Genomic DNA, 26,809 nt, shown 5'->3' on the forward strand with positions numbered 1-26,809 from the left:
GAAAGGAGAAAATAGAGGACCAGTAGTAACATGGGATTATGGTCAGGTAAGACAAGGCCGGATTTAAGAGGGCTAGCATCAAGGGCACAAAAAACCATGGTGGAAGAACAAGGAGAACTTGTTAGGCAACACTGCAATGCAGTAGGAAAGAGAAACGGTTGGAGAAAGTAACATACGCACCCTATGGGCTGGAAGTAAAGAAAGGAAGAAGTAACTGTCTCCTATTATAGAATAGGAGAGCCTAAACTCAAACGTGGTAGAATCAGATAATTAACTTTGTGTGTTTGACTTAGTGGTGGTTGCTACTATGTTTTGTGTGTCTTTTTCCCAACCTGTCTGTATTGGGTGGCTATAGGCTAGAGAAAGAATGATTGTAATGAGATGTACTGTTGAGTCTAATGAGACTTGGTTATAAAAATAAAAATTGGAGTTGTCGTAGAAAGCTACTCCTTTCAATGTGAAGATGTGGAGTTTGGATTCGCTATCACAAACTAGATGGCACTGGACATTTCTGCACCCACTTATTCATGGTCGTCATTAAATCTAATGAGTATCTGAATATGGGTCACAACAGAAGACTTATTTACCCCATCCTTTTTTCTAAGCCTTGGTCATCTATGAAAGTGTAATTTAAGGTTGATCACTCTCCTGCAATTCTTTCTCCACAGGTTGTTTTTGCAACACCTGGAATGCTTCACGCTGGACAATCTCTCCTGATCTTCAAAAAATGGGCAGGGAATGAAAAAAATATGGTACGAGAGCAAAAATATTTTTGATTACCTTCTGTGTAGCTTAACACATTTTGTGGTCTGTCTTATGAGTATAGGTTTTCTATAGTACCGAAGGGGAATAAAACATCATATTTTAGTGCCTACACTACTAAACTACAACTTTTGGGACACTCCCACCTAAGCTTGACCGTAATGTTTAGTTCCTGTAACCGCCCAATTATTGCATGATTATCTCTATGACTTAGTACTGAAACAAAGGAGCATTTAAAGAGTGGCCAAATCCCTTCATATTTTTTGAACCACTGAAATGTGTGCCTCACTACTGTTGCGACTGAAGGATAGAAAGGCGATTAAACAAATACTGTTGCTTGCTATACTTGGTGCGTGCAAACTAATAAGCAGTATTTTCAAAATTTTAACTTGGATTAGTGGAAAAAGCTGCTTGATTGAGTACATTCGAAATACAAATGCAAATGCATTTATTTAAGAGTGCAAGCAATTTTTAAAAGGTAAGGTTCATTCATAAATATGTTTGTAGCATGTGTTGTTGTCGGGACACATGGTAGTTTACTCAAACCATCTAGTGTTGGCCTTAGACGTTTGGAAGTTGTTTTTCTTTGAAGAAGGTATTTTAGGTTACTGGATGCACTATGACTCCGTTCTTAGTTGGCAGTGTTCTTGTGCACCAACACCTTGTTACATATTTTTTCCCACCATTGGGTTCGGACGTGTACCAAGCTATGAGACTTGACTGTTCTCTGCAGTTTCCTTCAGGCCCATGTGATCAAATTTGACACCGGTGATCAGGGAAAAAGCTTGTCCGTGCACTTTTGTGATAAAGTTTGGAGACCAACGCTCCTCGATTGACTCCCAACCACTAGAGCTTCGGCCCTTCTCACGTCTCCTTGTTTTTCACAACTTATATGCAGAGAATGCATATAGGGTGATGGAACGGACACTCTTTGAGTATTGTCCCAAGTGCCATTTAAGGTACCCATGATCCAACCTCCATGAGGTCTGTAATTCCTGCCTCTTCCCCCAACCGGAACAACACTGCCTGCAAAGCCTGCCTCACTTTGGTCGAAGAAGACCCTGCAATATCGACTGGAGAGATGTTGGAGATGATACAGCAGCAATCCTTCTTGGTGTGCCTGACCATTTTGGAAAACGGGCCCCATAGAGGAAAGTGAGGACTCCAGCCCTTTGGGCATTTCACCCAAATAGCTGTCACCCACCTACATTGACAATTGGCTGATCGAGAGCACAGGCAAGCGCCAATTCCATGCCCACACCGAGGCTACCGCCTCTGCTCAGCAGCCTCAGGTTCCCAATAAATGCAAACAAATCCCACTTACAACCCCTCCAAATCCATCCCTTCAATGCGGTCACTGGCAAAGCCTATCCCAACCCGCAGAGAGTATTGGGTTTCCGCAGCTCTTACCTTTTTTTTCTTGTTGAATCAGATCTTCTTTATAGGAGCGATGCCATGCTTTGATAGCCAGCAGTCAGTTCTGCTGCAAAGTGCCAGGTGTTTGGTGATTAAAAAACATAAGAGAGAGAAATTTGGTAATCTGAGGGCACATGCCGGCATACAATTCCCAGCAAGGTTAATAGTACTGATTAATGATAAGCTCTTGTTCTTTACATAAATGGACTGTACCATTCACTTCTTGGTGTGTCTTATATCTGATGGGTAGAGAGCACAGACACAACTTGAAATGTTATGATCCCAGGAAAGTTAGTAAGTGCCCTATGGCTCTCTCTCTCTCTTCTGCCATTGTCTGTCTGTTCAACCATTGAGTCATTCATATGGTCCAAGTAGTAGTTCCTGTGCATTGGTCCTGCAACTTATTGAGGAGACGTAAGTGTTAGAAAGGAGAATTATCACCCCCTCTTCTGCCCCTCTTTGGTGTATATATCTAAAGTTCAGTTCAAGCACACTGCATAATCTGTGGGTTGCGTACACTGTTTTATGTAGTGCGGTGGCTCTATAGCTTTTTTATTTTTGTATTTATTTTCTTGCTATGATCCAGTTTACTACAGGCCACTCTGGAGATCTTTTTTTATATGTGCAAAAAAAAAAGCTTCGATAATTTTAATGGTTAAAGAAAAATGTATGCATTGTTTAGGAACTCACAAAGAGGTGTTATTAAGTCCTGTTCTGATGAACAGTTGCACAGCATATATCCGTTCCTCCACTGTTAAATTATGTGCACTGCAATATCACAATTGGGCGTTTCAAAACTGAAGTTTAAATTGGCATGTATTTTCTGTTCATTGCTTAAGATTAAACATAACGCCATACCCTTACACATGGAACATGTTCTGTTTCCAAAACATGGAGGCTCGTTTAGTAATGAAGATAAAGAGTCTCTGTTCAATGTGTCTTAATTATTACCTGCCATTTCTCTTGCAGGTCATTATGCCAGGCTACTGTGTTCAGGGAACAGTTGGACATAAGATCTTGAATGGCCAACGGAAACTGGAGATGGAAGGAAGGCAGACGGTAAGGTCCTTTGTGTCCTATATTGCTCAAGATGGATTCATGATCTTTTGTAAATATCCATCCTATTAATCCTCCCGAGCCATAAGCTGATATATCATGAGGTTACCTGTTGTTTCACTGGCCATATAACTTGCATTAATATAGCTTGCACACATTCAACTTCTTTGCCCCACGCCTTCGATCTTACTTATTGGGGCCTGATTACGACCTTGGCAGATGGGATACTCCGTCACAAACATGACGGATATCCCACCTGCCCTTTTACAAGTCCCATAGGATATAATGGAACTTATAATGCCGCAGGCGGGATACCTTTCATGGTTGTGACAGAGTATCCCATCCACCAAGTTCGTAATCAGGCCCCTAGTCTGTGAGTTTAAGACTCAGATATCCACTCACGTTCACGGTTTGGGAGCGTCACATACCCTGATCACATGGAATACTGCAATCCAGCCTTCTGTTACTTTATAAATAACCTTGAATGCCCTTGAAATCTCCAGTGAGTCATGGACTCTGTGTGTGTGCAGGAGTACCTTTGTGCGTGTCATCTCTTGGGCTTCTTTGAGTTTTTACATCTTTATTTCCATTGTTCTCAGGGGTCCATGGACGTAAAAGCTGTTGTACACATCTCTAAGCTGATGAGTGGTTCTTTACTGTCATCGCTTGTACTGTCGAATCTCCTTTGAGTATTTACGGTGAATCTTCTTCCTCAATTCGATAATTGTTATGTACAGGAGCAAACACTGAGAGAGAGAGAGGCTGAGGACACAAGGTCAAGGGACTCTGGTTCAGGAAGGGTGGATGGGGCAGTGATGAAGAATCTTCTCCCCCCCCCCCATTGTAATGGATTGGTGAGAGATGTTAGGACCCACCAGCATTTTCCCCATTCATATAATCTGATTACTCAGTCGTGCCAGGTCAGGGGTGGAGGGTACTCACTCCAAGTGCTTATATGTTTAGTACTCATACCAGGGATGGAAATACACAAAGTAGCATCTTCTTTCGATGTTGACTTCTCGCCTTAGGAAAGTAGACAAATCTAATGTGATTAGACTGTATATTTTTGCATTTTCTCTGGAGCTCTTCCTGAAACTGAAGATTTTATTATGAAGCATATTTAGATTGTTTTGCTCCCTCCCCCATGTGAATAAGGTGCTTCCAAAATGCTGTGTCAAGTTCCTAAATCAGAGGTATTGGGATTCATACACAGTGTCTCTGGCTTGGGCAGTGGGCTTTTGTATACATTTCTTCATTCCCTTTGGCCCAGTCAGTTCTGGTAGAGCTCAAGGAAGTGGTTGAAGGAGCGGGGGTGGTGGGCCAAATCTAGCCTCGGTTTACTTGGACAGGACTGGAGTAGCTAGCAAAAGTCATGCTTCCTGTTGATCCACAGTGAGGAAGATGTGACGGTAAAGGTTGCAGTGACAGAGTGACACTAACAGGAGAAGAAAACAAGAGGTGGTCAGTGACAGGCTGACAATGACAGGATACAGGTAAGTACTGATGGGAAAATAGGGGCATTTACAAAAGAAGGAGAGTTAAACAGGAAGGTGTGGTCAGTGACAGGAGAGGTGGGTGATGTGAGGATGGGGGGGTAGTAATAGGAGAGTTTGACAATGACAGGAGGCTGTGACAGGAGAGGCGTCTATGAAGGACTGTTAGACCTGGCATCCTTTGTGTGTTCTCTCCTGTCTTTTTTTTTTTTCCTCGGCTTCCTATGTTTTGACTACGTGCTGGACTTTGGTTTTGCTGGTGTTGGTACTCTGGGCACTTTACCACTGCTGACCAGGGCTAAAGTGCAAGTGCTCTCTGGGTAAATTGTATGTGTAATTGGCGTTTCCATGATTGGCATATTTGATTTACTGTTAAATCCCTAGTAAAGTGCACTAGAGGTGCCCAGGGCCTGTAACTCAAATGCTACTAGTGGGCCTGCAGCACTGATTGTGCCATCCACCTGAGTAGCCCTGGAAACATGGCTCAGACCAGCTACTGCTTTGTCTGTGTGTGCAGTTTCACAATGCCAATTCGACCTGGAAAGTGTACCCTCTTGCCAAGCCCAAACTGTCACTTTTTGTACATGTCATACACCCCTAAGGTAGGCCCTAGGTAGCCCCATGGGCAGGGTACAGTGTATGTTAACGGTGGGACATGTGCTGATATGTTTTTTTTTTTTATTCCTGACAGAAAGAAATACTGCTAAATTCAGTTTTTACTGTTGCAAGGCCTCTCTCTCTCATAGGTTAACATGGGGGCTGCCTTTAAATATCTTTTGAGTGCAGTTTTCCTTTGAGAGCAGATAGCAGTTTGGAGCTTGGGGTCACTGAACTCACAATTTCAAAAACACAATTTTTTGGTGAAGTTGGTTTTTAGATTGTCAGTTTGAATATGCCACTTTTATAAAGTGGGCATTTTCTTCCCAAACCATTCTGTGCCTCTGCCTGCTTGTGTATTCCACGTCTGGGTCAGACTGACAGTTGGGTTGTTGTGAATTCCCTCTAGACCGCAACACAAGGAGATCTGGGGTATAGCCTGCATATCCTGATGAGCCATTTGGGCTAGAGTGGAGGGAGGAACTGACACACCTGAATGGGCTGTGCCTGTGGACCTCACAATGTAATCTACAACCCCCTGGTTTGTGTCTGGGGCAAGGCCTGGACAAGGCAGGATCTTGTCAACAACAGAGACTTTCATTTTAAGTTTGCCTGTTTCAAAGGCAAAAAGGGGTTTAATTAGAAGACCCAAAACACCAGATTTTTACATTACTTCTGGAACCTAGAGGAACCTTTGCCAAGGAGAAGAGCTGGATGAGGAGTCCTGCCCCTCTGCCTGTGACTATGCTTTGCTGGGTTGGCCTGCAGTTGCTGCTTCTACCTAAAAGGGGACTAAGACTGGACTTTGTGGTACATTCCTGCTCGTGAAGTATCTCCAAGGGCTTGGACTGAGCTTGCCTCCTGTTTTGAAGTCTCAAAGCCATCAAAGACTTCCGATGCCAGCACCTGGACTCTCTGCTGAGATTCCTACCCTGTTAAGTGGTGCCATCTCCAGTCCCTGGGCCCTTGAAAGGTGAAGCTGGTGGAACCACAGTGGAAATCCACACGCATGTGCCACGCAGGGAAATGTTTGACACACCACCCGCAACACGCCTGTAAAAACGATGCACCACCTGCAGTGTGGCTGAGAAGTCAACGCATCACCTGCATTGTGGCTCGGAAATTGATGCATCACCTGTATCGTGACTGGAGAAACAACGCAACACCTGCTTGCGGCGGCTGAAATCGACGCAAGCCTCACACAGCACAGTTCCGCTTCACCGTGTGGCTGGGTTTTGCACACCTCATTGCTGAGTGTCAAAATCGACCTGAACCTGCCTGGGTCTGAGGTGCCAATCCAGAAATCGATGCATCGCTCTCTTGTGGGAGAGAAAAACAATGCATCGCCTACCCGACTGGAGAAGAAACGACATACGGCCTCATTTGCGAGTAAGGAATCGACGCATCACTGATTTGTCCGGCTCACGCTCGCCCGTGCTGCTTTATTTTTGACACACACCAGGTACTCTGTATAATATCAACGTATCCATTGTTTTCTATGGAGAAAGGCTCTTTTATTTTAAACATTCATAACTTTACTTGTGTATGTTGGATTTGATTCATTTTGATCTTGTTTGGTTTAGATAAATATTGACTATATTTCTAAACTGGTTTGGTGTCTATTTTGTAGTGTTTTCATTGTATTACTGTGTGTGTTGGTGCAAATACTTTACACATTGCCTCTGATATAAGCCTGACTGCTTGTGCCAAGCTACCAAGGGGGTGAGCAGGGGTTATCCTAGGTGTGTATCTCCCTTCCCCTGACTAGTGTGAGAGTCCCTGCTTGGACAGAGTGCAAACTGACTGCCAACTGAGACCCCATTTCTAAAAAGGACGTTGACAGGAGAGAGCACAGGCAATGGGAAGAGAAAATGTAGAAAGTAAGAGTGAGATCAGGGTCCTTACACGGTCCTGTAACCTGCATGCCTAAAACAGTCCACTCAGTGCTAAAAATGTAGTACATTTTCCTGTATCAACCCAGTCCATGCTCCTGAAGTTTTTGTACTCTTTAATTTTAAAGTTTCTAATGAGTACAACTTCTCATGCTCTTAAGCAGTCAACTAAGTAGCACAAAGCAGTATACAAAAGAGTAAGATCATTCAAAGAAAGAACAAAAGACCAATATTGTCCCAGGTTTATAATTCCCTGTGAACTTTGACTGTTTTAGCTGAATAGTAGGATATGCAATAAAAAACTCACACTGAGTTAAACTTGTTAAAATGATGATTGATTCTTAAAGCCAGAGACAATTTATGGGGAAATGGGGTGGATTCTGGGAGGCTGAAAATGTAGATACAGGGAGGTAGAGAGTTAATAAATGGTTACTGGTGGACTACAAGAAAGTATGGTGGGGAGACATTATCATGACAAAATGAAGAGGTGGGAGTAGATGCTTAAAACAAAGGTGATTTGTCATCTAGTATTCAAAGAGTCAACTGTGAGTGAATGCAAAAAAAATAGAGCTTGAGACTCTGTCAAGTCGTCATGTATTCTAAAATTATATTGTGTTTTTCTCTGAACAATTTATTTTGCTTTTCACTCTTCTGAAATTGGTGGGTCCTCAAAATTATGTCTACCTCAGGAGGTTTTTGCTTGAGACCTATTTGCCTAGGTGGATCTAGGTTAATTTGGAGCCATAGAACGAATACTTTAGTTTCCATTGTTTTGAGCTTTCTGGTCTGTAGGGAGTTCTACAGGGAATTTCAGAGATCGGACAACAAGCACATGCCTTGGAAAGGCAGTTGCGCTGTAAGGTGAATTAGGTATACGTTTGCCTGCCATGAAACTGGCACGCCACCAGTCTTTTAGAGTCACAAGCCTGCCAAAAAAACTGGCAGTGTTCCAATGCCTGCCTCTGTCCATTGTGCCTTGTAAGGTATGAGATTTTGTGTTAGACCAGTTCCTCATAGACCGGAGGGTGTCTACTCTCTGACACTGTATTTATGACTGTTTCCCCAGCTGGAGGTGAAGATGCAGGTGGAGTACATGTCATTCAGTGCTCACGCAGATGCTAAGGGAATTATGCAGCTTATCCGACAAGCGGAGCCACGCAACGTGCTGCTGGTGCATGGTGAAGCCAAGAAGATGGTTTTCTTAAAGCAGAAGATAGAACAAGAGTTCAGTAAGTCAGCCTGCCTTTAATAACAATAGCCTTTAGAAATGTATTGCTAAACTGTGTTAAAAATGCATTTCTCTATATTCCAGATTCGCACAAAAATGTTTGACTTACACTCCTTACTTACGTGCACAGTACTTCCATCCGATCACAACCTCTTTGATTTATATGGATTAACAATGGGAATACCCTTACATCTGTGTCAAAAAGGTATCCAGAAACTGTTAAAAGTACCAGAACCTTGGTGGTGGCTTCAAGTTTTTCTTCCACTTGCCCTTCATGAAGCGTAGAGTGCAAGTGGATGCTAAAAATCAATATAAAATTAAACACTAAAGGCCACATGTACCAAGCATTTTTTCTAGTCACAAATTACTAGAAAAATGTTTCTTGGGATGTACAAAGCCCAAATTGCGATTCGGTAACTTGTTACCAAATCACAATTTGAGCTTTGCGATTCAGTAGCAGGAAGGGACCTGTTCAGGGCGTTCCTTCCTAATACCAAATCTGAATGGTGTGTATGAATGTTTTGTGACCGTGAATGCCATTGCAAAACAATTGCAGTTAACACCAGTTTCAAATAGGTGTTAACCCACTCGCAAACGGAGAAGGTCCCCAAGGGATGCCTTCCCCTTTGTGAATGGATTCCCAAATATTTTTTCAAAGTAGGCATTCGTTCCACATACCACTGCCAACTCGAAAAAAAAATAAAAAAAAGTTTCATTTTTTTGTTTGAAATGCATCCCATTTTCCTTTACGGACAACGGGCTGAATTTATTTAACAAAAAAAAATACAAAAATAAAACTGCTTCATTAAAAAAACTGTCAGAGACATGGTGAGCTGCTGTCCCCAGCAGGCCACCATCTCTGTGAGTGTGGCCATTCCCAGTGGGGTTGGAAATTGCGACCTACCTCATGAATATTGATGAGATAGGTCATTTGCGATTCCCAAACAGATCGCAAATTGCGAGTCTCAAAACAAAAGGTCATCTATCTGGCGCCTAAATTTGTCAGTTCCTGTAAGGTGGTTCCTCAAAATCAAAACCAACAAGTCTTAATCTCACAGTTTTAATCAACACTACTTAACATTTGCCTCTCAATTTCAGATCACTCTTAACTCACTCTGTTGTAATTTTTATTTCTTTTTTGTTACGGACTTCTTGGAATGGCTGATTTGTAAACATGTTTCACACGCACTCACACTCTTTCTTTCTCTCCCTCTCACGCACACACCTATTGTGTTATGCCATCTGATATTTATTTTTTGATGATATAGTTAAAAAGCAGGTGCTACAAAGAGGGGGTGAATAGAACTGACAAAGGAGATACCCAGAACTATTGACGGTATGGAGATCAAAGCTGAGGGTATGTGGCCAATGAATAAAGGAGTGAAGAGTGAATGTGATTAAGGTCATGGATCACTTTTCAAAACAATTGGCAGGCTATTACTGTCTGTTAGAAAAATGTCTAAGCATATTTCTTTTTATACAGATAGTGTTTTTTATACAGATAGTTTATCTGAAAAGACCACAAAGCAATACCCAATTTTACACGTAGATTAACCTTCAACAGGGATCATTAGAAAATTTGTAACAAGATATTTTACATAGTATATCCAGAAAACCTAGCTCTTTACAAGCAAACGTATCTCAGCAAACGGAATGAACACCACACTATGCCACTGTTTTCCCTTGATATGACCTGTCTTTTGTTTGCGTGTCAGTTTGTTAAAATTGCATTGGTGGTCCTCTACTCTTATATGGAAGCACAAATCCTAGGTCAACTTTCAATTGAAATACTTAAAATGGAAGGGATAATTTAGAGGATCATAGCAACAGTGTTGGCCAGTGATCTTTGAAAGTGGTGAGGTGTAATGCCTTCCCTGACCTGCAGCAAGCAGTCAAGTGAGCCGTACTTCCTCAAGAGGTGTTTAGAGGCAGAGGGGCTTGGGCTGTGGAATTTAAAAAAAATGCATTTTCATAGGGTTCATCACTTATCATAACATATTTCTGCACTTCTGCCTTTCACCTTTTATTCATCAGATATCAGTTGTAAGTTATGACAAACAACCACCTTGTAAGTGGCAGGATGAAAGCCTACAATGACACAAATCTCACAGTCTCGGTCAGTACAGCCGAGCTGGACAGATTTTAGAAGCTCATACATCAGTGCTATCACTCTGATTATGAAAACCTCACAGACAGGTTACACTAATCTTACAGTTTAAGGTTTCAGACATTAGTGATAATCACTCAAGAACCTGCTTTAAACAATATTTGTTTGGAAGAGCACTAAATTTGTCTTCAAGCAACAGCTTGCCCATTTAGGAGAATGGGCCCAGTTTGTTATCACATACACACTCTCCATCCTATAAAAAACTAGTTCACCCCAAACAAAAGCAAATGTTTATAGTTGAAATACCAGTTTTTCAACAATGGCTTCCTTCCACAAAGCACCATGGACTCTTATCATCTAGCTGAGACTCCAGACTAGGCCTCAAATCATTTGTAGGTCACAAAAAAGTCACCCATGGTATTTGTCCTTGCATTCCTGCAGATTTATTGCATTAATAAATGTACAAGAATTTACAGGTTTAGGCCCTGCACTCCCCTAAACACCCCTAAAGTGAGTATTTAGGTGGCCCCCTGACACTAGAAGAACAGATACTTCTGACAAAAAAGAGGAAGGACCAAGAAGAGCTGAAGAAGCAAAAACTGCGGACAGCTGGTGGACTTTGGCACAAAACCCTTCCCACCTACCAGCTCCTGTCCCAACAATCACTACAGCCCAACAAATCATGTAGCTGTGCGTCCTTTAAAAGCCTTGGAGGGCCTTCAGCACTTCTCCAAGCCGTCAGCATCTCCCCTTGAAGTGGAGGAACCACTTCCTCGCATCTTGCAGGCACCAACTGCAATGTCTGTTTCACTGGTCTGCTGACTAACGTTTCCACTAACGCAGCAGCTGCCCAGGAGTACGTCACTGTGCTCCAGTAGGTCCGCTCTGTCTCCCCACCGGGTGAGAAGACGCCAGGGCCCATGGGAGTCGTCCTGCATCAATCCCTGGAGTACCGGACCCCTTGCAGCAACCATTGCTTGTTTGAGTCCAATCCAGACTCCAACCCTGCAACTAGCCATTGAGGGACATCAGCAACACATCAGCCAGCACTGAGAGTGGACCAGCTGCCCTGTTTTGTCCCCTTCTTGCAGGTCCAACAATGAACCTTGCATGCCTTTGATGCAGGAGCACCTGACTACCAAAACCTTCTGTGCCCAAGCTCCCTGACACGGGTCCACAACAACAGGCTCTGTTCTCCTTTTTCCAGACACTCCCCATCCCCTGTTGAGAGCTCCCGGCCATGTCCCCAAGTCCCCCTCTGATGCTGTTTCCAGGTGGCCACCCTCAACGCCAACCCTGCAGTGCACAAGGCCCCTGACCCATCTAGCACCTCTGCCCTCAGACGCTCCAGCGCAGGTAAAACTGTACTGCTGGTGTTTCTAGTGAACTTGCCCCTCTAGCACCCTACAACCTAAAGGAAACCCCTGAGAACCGACTGCAAGGACCCCCTTGCAATAAAAGTTCTTTATCCAAAGAAATCCCATTACAGCGTATAAGTGCATTTGAGTGACCTTGTTATTTACTTTATAAAAATTGATGAACTGCAACAGTACTTACCTTCTTTGAAGTTTTTCTTGTGTTGAAACATTCTATAAAACAATAATCTATATTTTTCTAAATATTTGTCTTGAGTTTCTTGAGTGTGTGTCTCATTTATTGACTGTGTTCAACAAATACTTAGCACTATCCTCTGATAAGCCAGGACTATCTTCGTAGTGTCCCCTTCCATTTGGTATACTACATAGATAGCCATCTTCCTACAGTATCGCGGAGTGACTGGCTAATTATCCACATTGTATTATGAATCACCTAACTTTAAAGGTCTTATTGGTGTCCTGGCTCCCTAATTAAACAAGGAGGGTAATCCTACTAAATCAAAAATATCTGGTGTACATACAGCCTCTGGCTAATGTAAAGGTAAAGTAAAGCACTAGGAAGACATTGAAATAAAAAGCATTTGCAATACAATAGGTCTCGCATTTGTGAGAGTTCGAGCTATTGTCGTAAATGCCAATGTCTTTTACCTTTGTGTTTTTGTTTGGAGTGCAGTAGATATATTTGAACAGAGACATAGTTGCAGCACTGTCTGGAGGACTAGGAATAAGGAATTACCACTGGGAACAGAGACAAATCTGCAGCGCTGCCTAGAGAACTTAGAATGGAGGAGTTACTGACGGGACCAGAGAAGCACCTGCAGCACTGTCTAGGAGACTAAAAATGAGAATTTTCCACTGTGATGAGAGACACAGCTGCAGCACTGCCTAGAGGACTTAGAATGAGGAAGCACCAGTGGAACCAGAGAAGCAGTAGCAGCGCTGTGTAGAGGACTTAGAATGAGGAATTACCACTGGGACCAGAGAAGCAGCCGCAGCGTTGTCTACAGGACTAAGAATGATGAATTACCACTGAGACCAGAAAAGCAAGCTAGCAGCATTTCCTAGAGGACTTAGAATGAGGAATTACCAACGGGACCAAGGAAGCAGCTAGCAGCACTTCCTAGAGGACTAAGAATGAGTAGTTACCCCTGGGACCAGAGAGGCAGCTTGCAGCACTGCCTAGTGGGTTTAGAATGAGGAATTACCATGGGACCAGCGAACCAGTAGAAGCACGTCCTACAGGACTCAGATTGAGGAATTACCACTGCGAGCAGAGAAGCAGCTGCAACACTGCCTAGAGGACTTAGAATGAGGAACTACCAACGAGACCAGAGAAGCAGCTAGCATAATTTTCTAGAGAACTAAGAATGAGGAATTGCCAGTGGTACCAGAGAAGCAGCTTCAGCACTGTCTAAAGGACTTAGTTTGAGGAATTAGCACTGGAACCAGAGAAGCAACTGCAGCGCTGTCTACTAGAACAAGAATGAAAAAATACCACTGGGACCAGAGACGTAGCTAGCAGCACTGCCTACTGGATTAAGAATGAGGATTTTCCGCTGGGACCAGAGAAACAGCCGGAGCACTGTTTAGAGGACTTTAGAATGAGTAAGACTGAAAGTGAATGAGTGCGAGTCTGCTGAAGGGTGCAAAACACACAGAGCCAATTATTTCTAAAACAGCAGTGGAGGAAAAAGTGGCTTGGAAAACATCAATTAAGTATACTCAAGCAGAGGCACAAGAACAAAGGAAACCTGAAACCTTTCATGCCTTTCTAAGCAGTGTTTTAACTAGATGACATTGCAGAACTCGAAACTGCACTGTGTCCACTTTTTAAAGTGAAAAGAATGTCTATTTAAAAACGCACTTACCGGAACGTTTTTTTTTCTGATGCATAAACATATAGAAAAATGCTTGCAGTTTTTATAAATTGGTGTGGATCTCCTTTTTGAGAAATGTCTCTCATTTATTGACTATTGTGTGTATTTGTAGATGTTTGCACTCCTCTGTGATAAGCTTAAGACTCCTCGACCACACTACCCCTAAATAGAGCACTTCGGGGTTGCATAGCAAATCCTGTCCACTGATTTCTGGTGTGTTGCATCTCAGGAAGCCTGGGCAGTAACAGGCATATACGCAACATTTATATTATTGTTTTCATAATGAGTTAAAATATTCTTTTATGAATTTGAATGTGATCCACTGCACATTCTATACTGAAACTCTGTGCAAAGTTCAGAGTGTTCATCAGATTGTGATGAGGGGTGATTCATTCACTTGGAGAACACACCCTTGTGCCTCCTGCATATAGTTGTTGTTGTGTCTCCACACTGTACCTAGTGAGAGGAAAACTTAATCTAACAGTAGGGCACTTTTGTGAGTGCATTCATGCTGACAAGGAATCCTCACAAAGTGAGGGGATGCAGTCAGTCTTTTTAGGAATTGTATTCTGTGTATATAGTATGTTTTCCCTAGAGAACTTAAGACAGTTGTTAAATTGTTAATAGAAGTTGTTTGTATTTGTTCAAGTACAGTGCTTCTGAAGTTATTTTCAGTGAGGCCACTGTTAATGTATTGGTGGGCCATCCTGGTAGTCATACTCCTGTACCTTAAGGTGCTACGATGTGGGACATCTTGTTTGGGGTCAAGGGCAACAAGTTTTTATGTTTACTTTGTCCTTGGGACAAGTAGGCCCAACCCCCTGCAGAACAAACCCTTTGGCTGCCTGTTTACAGAGAGTTGAACTCTCTGCAGTTGAGGTAATGTGTTTCCAGAAGATAATGCTGTTCGAACTTGTATTTATGGTTCATTATTTGAAAGCCTTCATTATTAGGGTGCGTGCTGTAAATAAATGTTTTAAGGTCACACTTCACTACTGACGTTGGTTCCAGTACAAAAAAAAAAAACGTGTACACACATGTTTGAAAAGTTTAGGCTAAGAGGCTAAGTATAATGCTCCCAGAATGCTCTCTGATTATATGCAAATGAAATGTAATTTAGTAAAATGTGTTGATGCATGCTAGTATTTCCCAAAAATATTTCTAATGGAAAATCAGTGTAACCATTTTCAACACGATTATGGGAAGCATGAAAATAAACAAACACTGACAAAGCCAACTGATCTGACATACTTTTATAAGTCTTTTAGTTTAATCAATGCGTGTCTTGTTTTGACATGGCTTTTGTAACACTTTATTGTTGTGGGAGCTACCAGGCCCTCAACAATGTAACAAACATTGGCAAAACCCCCCCAAAAGTTTTTGAACTCTTAAAGCACACGTTGCCACCAGCGGCATAACAAAGGCCCCGCAGCCGCCCTCCAGGGGGCCCCGTCAGCACAGCACCTGCCCTGAGTGAGTCTGGAGAGGGAGCTCCTCCATGTTCTTTGCAAAGGGGCACCCTCCAGTTTTGTTACGTCACTGATTGCCACTGTAGTTCCTGACACTGAACAAAACTACTTTGTGTGGCAATATACTCCTTGTGGAAGAGCACAATGCGATCACTCACAGTAAAGCCAGCCGAAAGAGAGAGAAATAGAAGTTTAATAAAAACAAAATGTCTTTGTTAACACCAGACCTAATTAGGGACCAAGACCCACATGTAGGTAGCTTTTTGCATGTCGCAAACAGCGACTTTCGCTGTTTGCGACGTGCAAAAAGCACATTGCGATGCACAAACCCAGTTTTGCGATTCAGTAACCTGGTTACCGAATCACAAAACGGGTTTGCGACTCGCAATTAGTAAGGGGTGTTCCCTTCCTAATTGCAACTCACAGTGCAATGTAGGATTGTTTTGTGACCGCGAACTCGGGCGCAAACCAATCGCAGTTTGCACCCATTTCAAATGGGTGCTAACACTTTCGCAAAAGGGAAGGGATCCCCATGGGACCCCTTCCCCATTGTGAATGTCACTGTAAACATTTTTTCAGAGCAGGCAGTGGTCCTGCGGACCACTGCCTGCTCTGAAAAAATTAAACAAAAACGTTTCATTTTTCGTTTTTGTTATGCATCTCGTTTTCCTTTAAGGAAAACTGGCTGCATTACAAAAAAAAAACCAAAAAAACTGCTTTATTGAAAAGCAGTCACAGACATGGTGGTCTGCTGTCTCCAGCAGGCCACCATTCGTGAGGGGGTCGCAAATTGCGACCCACCTCATGATTATTCATGATGTGGGCATTTGCGAAGCCCTTGCGAATCACAGATCGTGTCAAGGACACCATCCTACATTCGGATTTGCGACTCGCAATTTGCAGGTCACAAATCTGAACCTACCTACTTGTGGCCCCAAATTCTTAAAGAAAGTCACAAAAGTGCACCCATGGTATATGTTGTACCCCTATAAAATATTTGTGAACTGTATTTTAGCGTGGGTAAATACGATGTGTAGATTTGCTCATGTGAAAATCTATTGAGCATTTGCAAGTTCATTTTCCCTCCAGCCACTTTCTTCCCAACCCTGGAAGAAGTTCTAATTCTGCCATTGTCAGGAGTAAATGCCCAACCTTTCTTATTATGGGAAAATATTAGAGAGAAGCTGGTAAAAATCTTTAAAACATGCAGGTTAGTAGGTTTGCAGACTCAAAGGTATTCCAGCCCTGGAACTATTGCTTACTGCTTCCTCCAGCCCCAGTATGCAGATCTGCAGAAAGGTGGCAAAATAAGGAAATTGCTACAGTAGGGATTGAAACTCCAAGTATTCAAGCCCTACTATGGTAGTAGCCCTGGCATAATCAGAGAGGCTATTAATTGCTGCCATAATTTGTCGCCACACTACATGGCACCAAAGGGACAAGTAGATCTTTTTACAGGACAAGTAGATTTGAGAAGCAACCTGTCCCCTGGACAAGTAGATATTTTAATAAATTCCACACCCCTGAAGCTTAAGGGCCCCTTGCCTCAAATTCTCCAGTTCTTGATAATGGTCTTCTTCACCTGATTTGAAATGATTAAATATGTGGTAACACTCACTAAACAAGAGTTTCCATCCTACTTATTATTTTCGATGAGAGCATCCCTGATGCTACTAGTTTGTTTCATTCTTCTTGGTATAACTTCCTTTGGGTAGTTGTGCTGCAACGTTTGTCACTGTGGAGATCTACTTGTCTGTTAAAGTCATCAAGGAGACTGGAATTCCGGTGCAACATAAACAAGCATTTGCAATGCAATGGGTGTCGTGTTTACTTGAGTTAGAGCTATTAACGATGTAAATTCCTAACTGGACTTTTCTTACCACGTAAAGTGAAAATTAAAACAGTTGACATAAGCAAGCCAATTCAAAGCGCCACGGCCACTATGAGTATGAGCACGAAGGAGAGAGACAAAGAAGTTCTCTCGCACTCAGACGTATCGGCAATCATGCAGTTATCCATGTAACATGGTGGATGGCCAAGACAGTATCAAAACTGCCCCAAAGAGGAACAAACATAAAGCATTTACCAGTGATGATAACGGATTTTTGAAAGGCAATACCATGAACGAGTGATAGTGGTGGGCGTGGTTAAAAGCCCACAGATAGATTACAACAGGCCAGAGCGATTGCGCACTGTACCTAAAAACTGACCATCTGGCAGATTCTCACCCAGTTGTCACAGATGAAAGCTGTCAAACCATAGGAGGCTATTCCTGTCCGTGACCTTATGATGTGTATCCGTACACAGCGTACCATTTTTGTGGAGGATTCTTAAGTCCAGAAATGGGAGGGTCTCTTTAACTATGGAGTGGGTAAATTCCAGAAAGTTGTTTTGTGTGTTAAGACAACAAATATGGGTTATTTTCTATTAACTGGTAGGAAATAGGTTTCGCATAAGGCTTCAGCACAATGTCTCCTCTTAGTCAGCTAATCTATTTTCTGGGGAAGTTGAGTTGTACTTTTATCAAGCTTCTCCCTCCCTCCTTTCATTAGATACTGCTTGGATGAGACACACAAGCCTGTCCGGTCAGACCCCTGGAATCAGCTTGCCCCTTTCCACCGGGCTTCAGACCTCTTTCTTCTAAGGCTTTGTCATCTACATTTTATCCGCTAGTGGGCACCATCCCGAACTGTGAGCAGAGGAAAATATTGTCAAAATAGTGGCCTCTGTGCTCATAATGTAAGTATAGATTCAGCAATCTCCTGGAAAGGAGTTGTCACAACAAGTGTTATTGAGGCGAGAGAAATACAGCCTTTCTGCATTGATGACCATTGCCCTGTTAGACCATACTTCACCTCCGAGACGCTCATCCTTTGTAAATATCTTTATTAATTTAAAATTTCCTTATAAATTGGATAGTCTCGGTTCCTATCGAGCAAGGGAAATCCTTGCATACGTTAGATGATGAGAGAGGTATTGGCATTATTTAGTACAGTGAAGGAGGTGCAGAAATCAAAGAACTCCTTGTAAAAACTGTACGTTCGTACACACTGGCTTGCTATCTTAAAAATGTATTGTCAGGTTGATGGAATCTTGCATAATTGCATGCTATCAAAATGCTAATGGTCACATCTCGGGGGAAACTGGAGCTCACTGTTTCATGAGAAATGTCTCCATATCAGGAATGTGTAGAGCTGCAACCTTGAGATCAGTCCATACTTTTGCTAGGCATTATTATGTTGAATGCTTAGCCATAGCAGACCCCGTGGTAGGACAAGCCTTCTTAATGCAGCATGTTTGCTTGGGGTCTATCTCAAGATTAGACTATTCTTGTGGTTTCTTCCTCCTTAAGTCTTCAGAATGGCTTGCTGTTCTATTCTACTGTTTATGAACGTCATATACAATTCCATGATGGAGGATAAAAGGTTACTTACTTACTTTTCATCACAGTTCTCCATATTGTTTTTTTTTCTTAGAAATTATGAACATCCTCCCTGCAAAACCTGTGAGATGGAATGTATTTGTAGTGTCACATAAAAGTAAATTGGTTAATCCTATAGGTCATACTCCGTTGGTTCAGCATCTGAAATTCTTAATCTGGAGCAGGTTCATTGTGTCTCCCCATATAAAATGCATTGTTTTTTTTTTTTTTTGTATAGTGTGACATGGGCCTGGCAGGGTTTAGCCAAATGTAATAGGATTGCTTGACAAATTACAGCATATTAAAGACACATCATGTTACCACTTACATGCCTGTTTTCTCGTAAAAAAAAAAAAAAATCTAACATTTATTATTTAAAATGTGTTGGCATATCCCGCTGTTCTGCAGAGATAATCTGTTGTGTTTTTAATTCACAAAGAAAATACCATGATGGAAAACCATGATTATTAGGGACTTCATTTGTTTGTGATTGCTTCTATGATATGTGCACATCAGACACTTACTGATATCTTGTTTTTACTAGATCTTAAATGCACAATGCCTGCAAATGGCGAAACTGTCAGCGTGGTCACCAACCCGAACATCCCTGTGGATATTTCACTTGGACTTTTGAAGAGAGAGGCCGCCTTGGGTGAGATTTGTTAGATTGAAACAAATGCAGTCTGGAAGAGCTCACCTTCTGCGTGGAAGGTGGGACTCAGATTTGAACACAAATGTGTATTATGGGTTTTTAGTTGACATCTCTGTAAACACCCTAGCAGTGAACTTTTGTTTTTTAGTCTCATCACTGTCTAGCCAGATTTTTCTGTGATGTGTGTTGTTGTTTGCATATTTATGCATGCATGTGTGCCTGTGTGTGGTACATGTTGGTGCATACCTGTGTGTGTGTGTGTCCACTTACAGATTATTTTGTGGTGCTAACAACTGTGGTTCCTCATAACTGTCCTCAGTAACTGCCAGAGTTAAACTGGCTTAAGGCATTAGGACATTTCTGACACACTCAAGCTTATCACGCACTGGATCTTTCACATATTTCTATTCTTAACTGATGCCTCATCATCACAAGGGGAGTCTCCGGTAAATTTATATATATATGTTTACAATTAATACAGATGTATTTGTAAATTATATTAATCTGCCTTTAGACAAACCGCATTGTTTATTTCAAAGCACATTCCTCCTATTGAAAACTGCTGCCAAACATATGATAGGGAGGCAGTTTACCATGCTGAGCACTCCCCTCCCTGCAGAACACACCATAGCTCAGATTCACACTTCTCATGTAGGGTAGCCAGAGAAATGCTGTTCAACTTTTTTTTTTTTTTTTGCCTAGGTTTATCTCAATAATTTCATAGATGCCATCCAAAGTAACCAGTTGCAGACTTTTTATGATCATAAGTTGTTGTTTCTGGGATTTTGACCCAAGAACTAGCTGTTGAAGGACTATGACTGATCATACTAAGGAGAAAAAAAAATCTACAAAGCCCTGGCAACCTGTGGCCTGAAGATTTATTCTGATGTCCACCATAAAGAATACTTTTACTGCTTACTTCCTCAGTTACCCTCATGAGAAAGTTAAGGATTGCATAATATGTCACTCATTTCTGGCAAAAGCCCTCAAAGAAAGGGAAAAGAGACTGATATTTGTCCTAAGAGATGCTTCACCAATCCTGCCCCATTATCAGGGGAAGATTCAGTAATGAGTGCTCCTCTTGCACCCTCCAAAAAGGCACAAAAAAAGACAATACTTGGAATTGCAATTAACTGAATATTTAAAAAAAAACCTAAAAGGTCAACAGAAGCAACCCCAGGCAAGGTAGTGGCTTTCCCCTCTAAAGAACCCACTTCAAAGTTTTCCCAAAACCATGAAAAGCGTGCTTCTGCCCAAGCCTGTGAGGAGGTCTCCAGTTTCCCAATAAAAGTGTTGCAAGTGAGTTCCTTGCCCACCACTTCGGGTAAGACTGATAAGTCCTTGTCCTTGCATGTCCCATGTGTTGGGACAGGGTGGAAGTCTCGCTTCTTATCCTCTATTCTTCCACCGCTAAACCCTCCTTGACTTGTCATCATCATCATCTTATTCTTCCTCCTCACTCATCATTACTGCGGATTGTGCCACAACTCTGCATTATCCCAGGCAAGATCATCTTTGCCATCCCTGTTATTCACTTCTGCTGTAAACAAATACAGCAGAAGTGAATAATAGGGATGTGTCTGAAGGTGAATAGGAAAATGAGTGCCATATCTGTAAAAATCAGGGTTGAGAAGCAAAAGACTCTACATCTTGCAGAATTATTCCAGAACAATATAGCCCATTTCCACAGCCTAGTGGACGGAGCCCCAGAATGCTTTGACCAACCTATGGCGAGAAAATAGAAACAGTGCTTCTTGTACCATTTCAAGGAACACAATGCAGATCAATGAGGGTATTCCATAAGCTTGAGCAATAGTTGTTCCACCGGACACTTTATTGTAGTGTATGTGCACTGTTCCAGGAACATGGCATCTCCCTGCACTGTCCTTGAAGACCAGAAGAGCAGGTCTTGGATCATTTGTATTGGTTCCATAGCTGTGACACATATCAAAGCTACTAACCTGCTGACCGTATGAGGTTAATATGATAACAAATGTTGTATCTCATTTTACCGTAGCTCAAACTTATACCAGAAAACAACTGGGTTGACATGTGATTGACGGCGGCATGAATATTGCTAGAAATAAATTAAAACAACTTTGAGGCACCAAGAAGGATTGGGAAGCAGCTTTTTCCATACAAAGGTTCTAAATAGAGTAATGGTAATGCTTTTTATAGTGAATCGCTCTTTGACAACGTTTTGACGTCTTCCGAAACATCAAATCAGGTAATGAAACAGTCTGCTCTTTGTTCTTCCTACAATTGTTTCAGCCATCACCATTTAGGTGTCATTAATGCCAGATGAAAGGGCAATATGCCTTCACCAGCTATGTCCTTAACAAGCTATTCGACACACCACTCACAGCAATGATTCACTTATTCTAAAGCACCATCCCAGCACCTGGGTGTTACCAAGCAAAGGAGCAGGTGTGAACCAAAGAACAGGAGTCCACCATACGAATATCAGAAAATACGTGTAATTGGCAAGGGCCCAGTAGGTGGGTAAACCTTGAACTCCCTTCACCAGTGGAATTCTGTATCCATAAGTTGTTAAAAAATGGAATTGATCTGGTTCAGCCATTCTTCAGAACAGGGGTCTGTAACATTTTTTTGTAATAAGGTCTGCCTATGCTCTATGCAAATCATCACAAGCTGATAATATTAATATTGTAATGTTAAAAAAGCTTTAGCAATTTACAGTGCCTCTGCATCGGTAATACACAACAGTGCCCCAGGCACCAAGGCAATGGTATTAGTAATAAGCCTTCCAAACACCACGATTATCACTCCAATATCCGACTCGAATGTATTTTAGAAATTCTGCTACTTGACTACAAACATCAGTTTTTGTGGACTGAAAATAACACATTTGCTTCTCAATTATACTCTTCTTAATTTTGGTATACCAGTATCAATGTAACCAAGCAAAAGCTTCAAACTTAGTAGGCTAGGCGGCACACATAAATGCTGGTTGTAGGTAGCTGTAGAGCTACCAGTAGCTCACAAGCTACTCGTTGTAGTCACCTGAATTAGACTTTTTCTAACAAAACTTTCCAAATACAACCAGATAGACAAACATCACCACCTTGGAGAGCTCCAGCAAGAGAAGCTAGCTCTGCTGCTGAAAGGTGCAACAGAATTACTATCCAAATGCCATGGAAACCAAAAGTCTTATAACCCCATTTTCCCAGACAAGAGTTTATCAACCCTTCTTTGAGCTACACAAGCTAAACAAGTTTCTGGAAAGAAATATACAGTTTGGATGATGACCCTCCAAGTGGTCCTACAACTGCTTTAAGAGAGATAATTGCTGGCATTGTTGAGACTGCAGAATGTGTATTCCAGCAGCGTAATGCCATGGGCGAATGGCGACATTTCCACTTTCACCCATGGCATCACAAATGTCTGCCTTTTTTTACTAGCCTGCCAACAAAATAATTTCAAAATCGTTCCCTTTGGCTGCAAACCCGAAAAGATGTCACATGTTTTTCACTGCTAGTGGTCACAGTTGTCGCGTCCTCCACTATGTGAACGACTTGGCGAGTTGGCAATCCCTTCTGTGATGGATATACTTGTTTGTTGTTTTCAGCCATCAAATCAAACTCAATTAGAGCTTGTGGTGGGGGGTGGTCTTTCTGTTTGGTTTAAGCTTGCCTTTAATCAGAAGCTCAGCAGTATTTGTGTCGAAAATATCGGGATCCAGGCCATTTATGTTGATTGTGGTAAAGAGCTTACATTTTTTTCTTGTGATTTTTTACGACGAGGAGTCCAGCTAAGTGTGGGAGCCTATTCATTGAATGATCGATCTATCTATTAAGAAAGCTTCATTAACTGCCACCATTTGCCACAACAGCAGAGGCACTGAACTTGGGAAGTATGTCTAAGATGTGGTAAATATTCATGTAACTGGACCTAGCCCAGCCTTTTGTTGCTAGTTATTTCGTCAAAAATTGATAACATATTTTTAGCCAGGGTCCTCTTGAGCAGGTTACTCTTATGTGACAATTTAGACAGAAACTATGGAGATCACGACCCTTAATAGCAGTTTTGGTTTCTCCATCTATTCAGAAACAGTGTTCCTAAGACATCTCAGTTTGAGGCCAAAAAGTGACAACTTGTTTCTTGTCTGGAAATCACCATACCCAAATGACGTTTGATGTTCCCTGATTCAGCTTAACCATAGACTTTTATACAATTGCGTTTCAGACCAGATGTGGAATTGAGACATTTCGGTTGCTTTTGTTGCTTGGTATGTTCCTGCTAAAAGTCTCTTAATGTGAACTTTTAACCAAAATGGTTCAGTACTGCTTGCTCTATGGTCAGTAGACGTTTGAGAAAGGCTTTTAATGAAAAATCAAGGGACAAAAACATAGTAGTTGTGGATCCTGACAAATACAGACTTCCTCTGCGCCCTAGGTGCAAAGGAATTAAAGAACATAATTAACCGATTTTAGCCACTAAATGTAAAAGCTCAAGAGTATTTTGGAATGCCGTCAGAAATAGTCAAAACCATATGGCCTTTGTCCGCTCCCACATAACTGCGGATGAGTGGGTCTCACATGTTTCTAGTATATACAATTTACTTTCTCATATTAGCCAGGGCAGGAATCCCCAAAAAACAGCATCCTGCACTCTTATGTTTGAGGTGGAACTCCATGAAGTAACTAGTGCTTTAAAGGATTGGACCTCTAATAAGGCTCCTGGTTTGTCCCCCACAATGTTACTGACCCATTTTTATTATTGACTCCTCAATCAAAGTTTTAGGCAGAGTCATCTTTATTCCAGTTAAGGGAAGAGCATGTTTTAATTCTTACTAATATGGGTTCAGAAAGGGCTTGGTTACAATGGAGCAGTGTCTGAATCTCCATCTAATCCTTAGCAAGTCCTCCATCGCCCAAAACACCTATTGTACCTTGGCTTCATGAACCTTTCAAGTGCATTTGATTGGGACACATATCAAAACTATGGCAACTAATATTGGATATGTGATGAGACCCACCTCTGCTCCACTTTCTTGCTGCCCTGCATAGTGATCTAACAGCTAGGGTTAGGTTTGTGCCATCAGGGAAATGCATCATCACTATTAGCTTGGAGTGAGGGGTTTGGCGGGGTTCCATTTTGGTTTCATGACTGTCCATCTTATATATTAATAATCTGAACTCTGCTCTAGCTGTGCAGTGCCACGATGCACCTGTCACTAATTCCATAGCCATCCATGCTGTATTAGGTACGATGATCAAATCTTGCTAGCTTATACCCCGATCAGTTTAGGCAGAACGGTGGCATTATTTGACACTCATGTCCAGTCTTGACCTTGATGGTAACTATGCTAAGTCTTAGACAGTGGCTTTTAGGAAAAACTTCAGTGTGTGTAAAACCTCTATTAAGGATAACAACTTAACTAAATTTACCAGCTTCCTTATTTAGGTGTTACTTTTGAAGCTAACCAAAGTTGGCACATAAATATATCCTTAAAGACATAAAGGTTAACAGTCAGTGGGGGCCTTATTTAATTTGACTACAGCTTTGGGTGGTAAACCGATTATGCCTTTTCTTAATATTTATAATACCCAGTGTCTTCCCATTGGCACATACGGCACTGGGATATAGGGGGGTTATATCAAGGCTACATCATTACAAATCAAAGAGAATCGCTTTTGTAGTCAATTACATACACACTCCCACTCCCCCCGCAGCTATAATTATATGTGCTGTGGGAAGCTGGGCTTACTGTATCTTGAGGATTAATTGTTATGGATCTTTATTTGGACCAATGAACATGCCACTTTCAAACTTGACATAATTAATAAATCCTTGCAGTAGATACCGGCATGATATATCATGGACTTCCTACCTCAAGCACGCCTGTATATCTCTAGGGAAAATGGAACTTTTTGACTCTGGGTCAACACTTTTATCCATGAGACGGGAAGATCGAGGGCTTGTTGAACAAAGGAACTCTAGTATACGAGGCTACCATGAGCTAAAAAAATATGTTCTTTATTGAGCTTAGTTTAGTAGGTAACATTGGCCACTGGGAGCGGGAATTGATATTTGGGTTACAAACTGGGACAGTACAACATCTGTTGGGTTTCCCACTAGGTCAGCATGCTAGTGATACTGTTGGTACCTGTGATGAAGTTTCAAAACAGACACTGATGCACTTTTTTAATTTTTATTTTTTTATTTTTTGTAAAGTCTGTGAATTGCATACCAAAAGGTTTTTATTGCCACATTTAAAACAGACATTTTAGAAGGTGTATACCAGGACTTCAGTTTTTATAGATACTTTGTGATGATCTGTTGTATAATCGTCCCTCAAACGTACTGTGAGATGTTGTGATTCCATGAGTGATTATATATGGAGCTATTGTTATGTATTTCAATATATGACAGTTTGTACTTTTATGATTATTAAGTCAATAATTGAAATCAGTTATTTTGATTTAGTTTTGATTACAACTTTGGGAAATAGTAACAGCAGAATTAGGTAATTGACCAGGGTACAGGGCAACACTATACACTTTGCAGTGCAGCTGTTGGTAGGTAAAGGTACATAGAGTATCCTGTATCGCTATGAACATCCCTGCTTCTTTGTTATTTCCCTATAGTTTTCTGTCAGTTTTGTAGTTTTTTTTGTCAGCCTGATAATAATGTGGGCACAGAGGTAAAAAAAAAAACTGTTTCTCTCAGTTGGAGACCTGTACCATTGATTCTCCTGGTGACCACAGGATCCAGTGAGGAGCTGCGAAGAGGAAAGTTGCAATAAGGGATTAACGGACACATTGGCAACGCTCCAGATCCCACTGGTGTGTGGCACCATCCCATAAGACTTCGCCTCTTAGGTCCTCAATATGGAGAGATTTGGGTTTAGCCCATCAAATTAATCCTGTGTCTAATAATCACTCCATTCATCTTCACCATATGGAAATGAATTGCTTTGATGTTTTGCTCCTCCTCGAGATTGTGCAAAAAGTGCAGTTGTAGATATGTAAAGAGTTCATGGAGTGTCACTGTCTTTAGTAAAAGAGGTGCCATGACATTCGGGCCAAGGGATGTGAGGGGCTCACTGTACTCTAATTCTGCCTGTCTTGTACTACCAAACAAGAGGGTGATAAGGGGTTCGTTTTCCATGCTTAGATTGTGGTCCTTGGTACCCTTGTTGTGCTACTTCAAAGCTACATGCTTTCTTATCTCTTTATAAAGATGGGACTGAAATCATCATTGAAGGAAAATCAATTATAAATCCCTTATAGTAGCAAAAAATATTCAATTCAAATTCCTCCTTATTCGGTTTACAATTTGACACCATAAAAGACAGCAGAAAACACACATAAATACATTCAAGTAAATAGATAAAAAGATTAAAACAAGTTATGAAAAAGTTAAACATCATCTTCCAGGGTTCTCCAACCATTCCCTTGGCAACATTTGCAGATACAAAAGTGCTGGTCGGACTTGCC

General features: G+C 41.6%; 1 protein-coding gene across 3 annotated transcripts in view; it reads left to right on the forward strand.

Moving 5' to 3' along the window:
- Positions 1-26,809, forward strand: part of INTS11 (integrator complex subunit 11) — a 194,762-nt gene that overhangs the window by 119,812 nt on the left and 48,141 nt on the right. For all 3 annotated transcript variants that reach the window (XM_069241076.1, XM_069241075.1, XM_069241073.1), the window contains 4 exons: positions 669-752; positions 3,148-3,237; positions 8,283-8,445; positions 19,239-19,346. In XM_069241076.1, coding sequence (XP_069097177.1) covers positions 669-752; positions 3,148-3,237; positions 8,283-8,445; positions 19,239-19,346 — 445 coding nt within the window. The remainder of the gene's footprint in view (positions 1-668; positions 753-3,147; positions 3,238-8,282; positions 8,446-19,238; positions 19,347-26,809) is intronic.

The sequence above is a fragment of the Pleurodeles waltl genome, chromosome 6 (genome assembly GCF_031143425.1).
Source record: "Pleurodeles waltl isolate 20211129_DDA chromosome 6, aPleWal1.hap1.20221129, whole genome shotgun sequence".
Taxonomy (NCBI): domain Eukaryota; kingdom Metazoa; phylum Chordata; class Amphibia; order Caudata; family Salamandridae; genus Pleurodeles; species Pleurodeles waltl.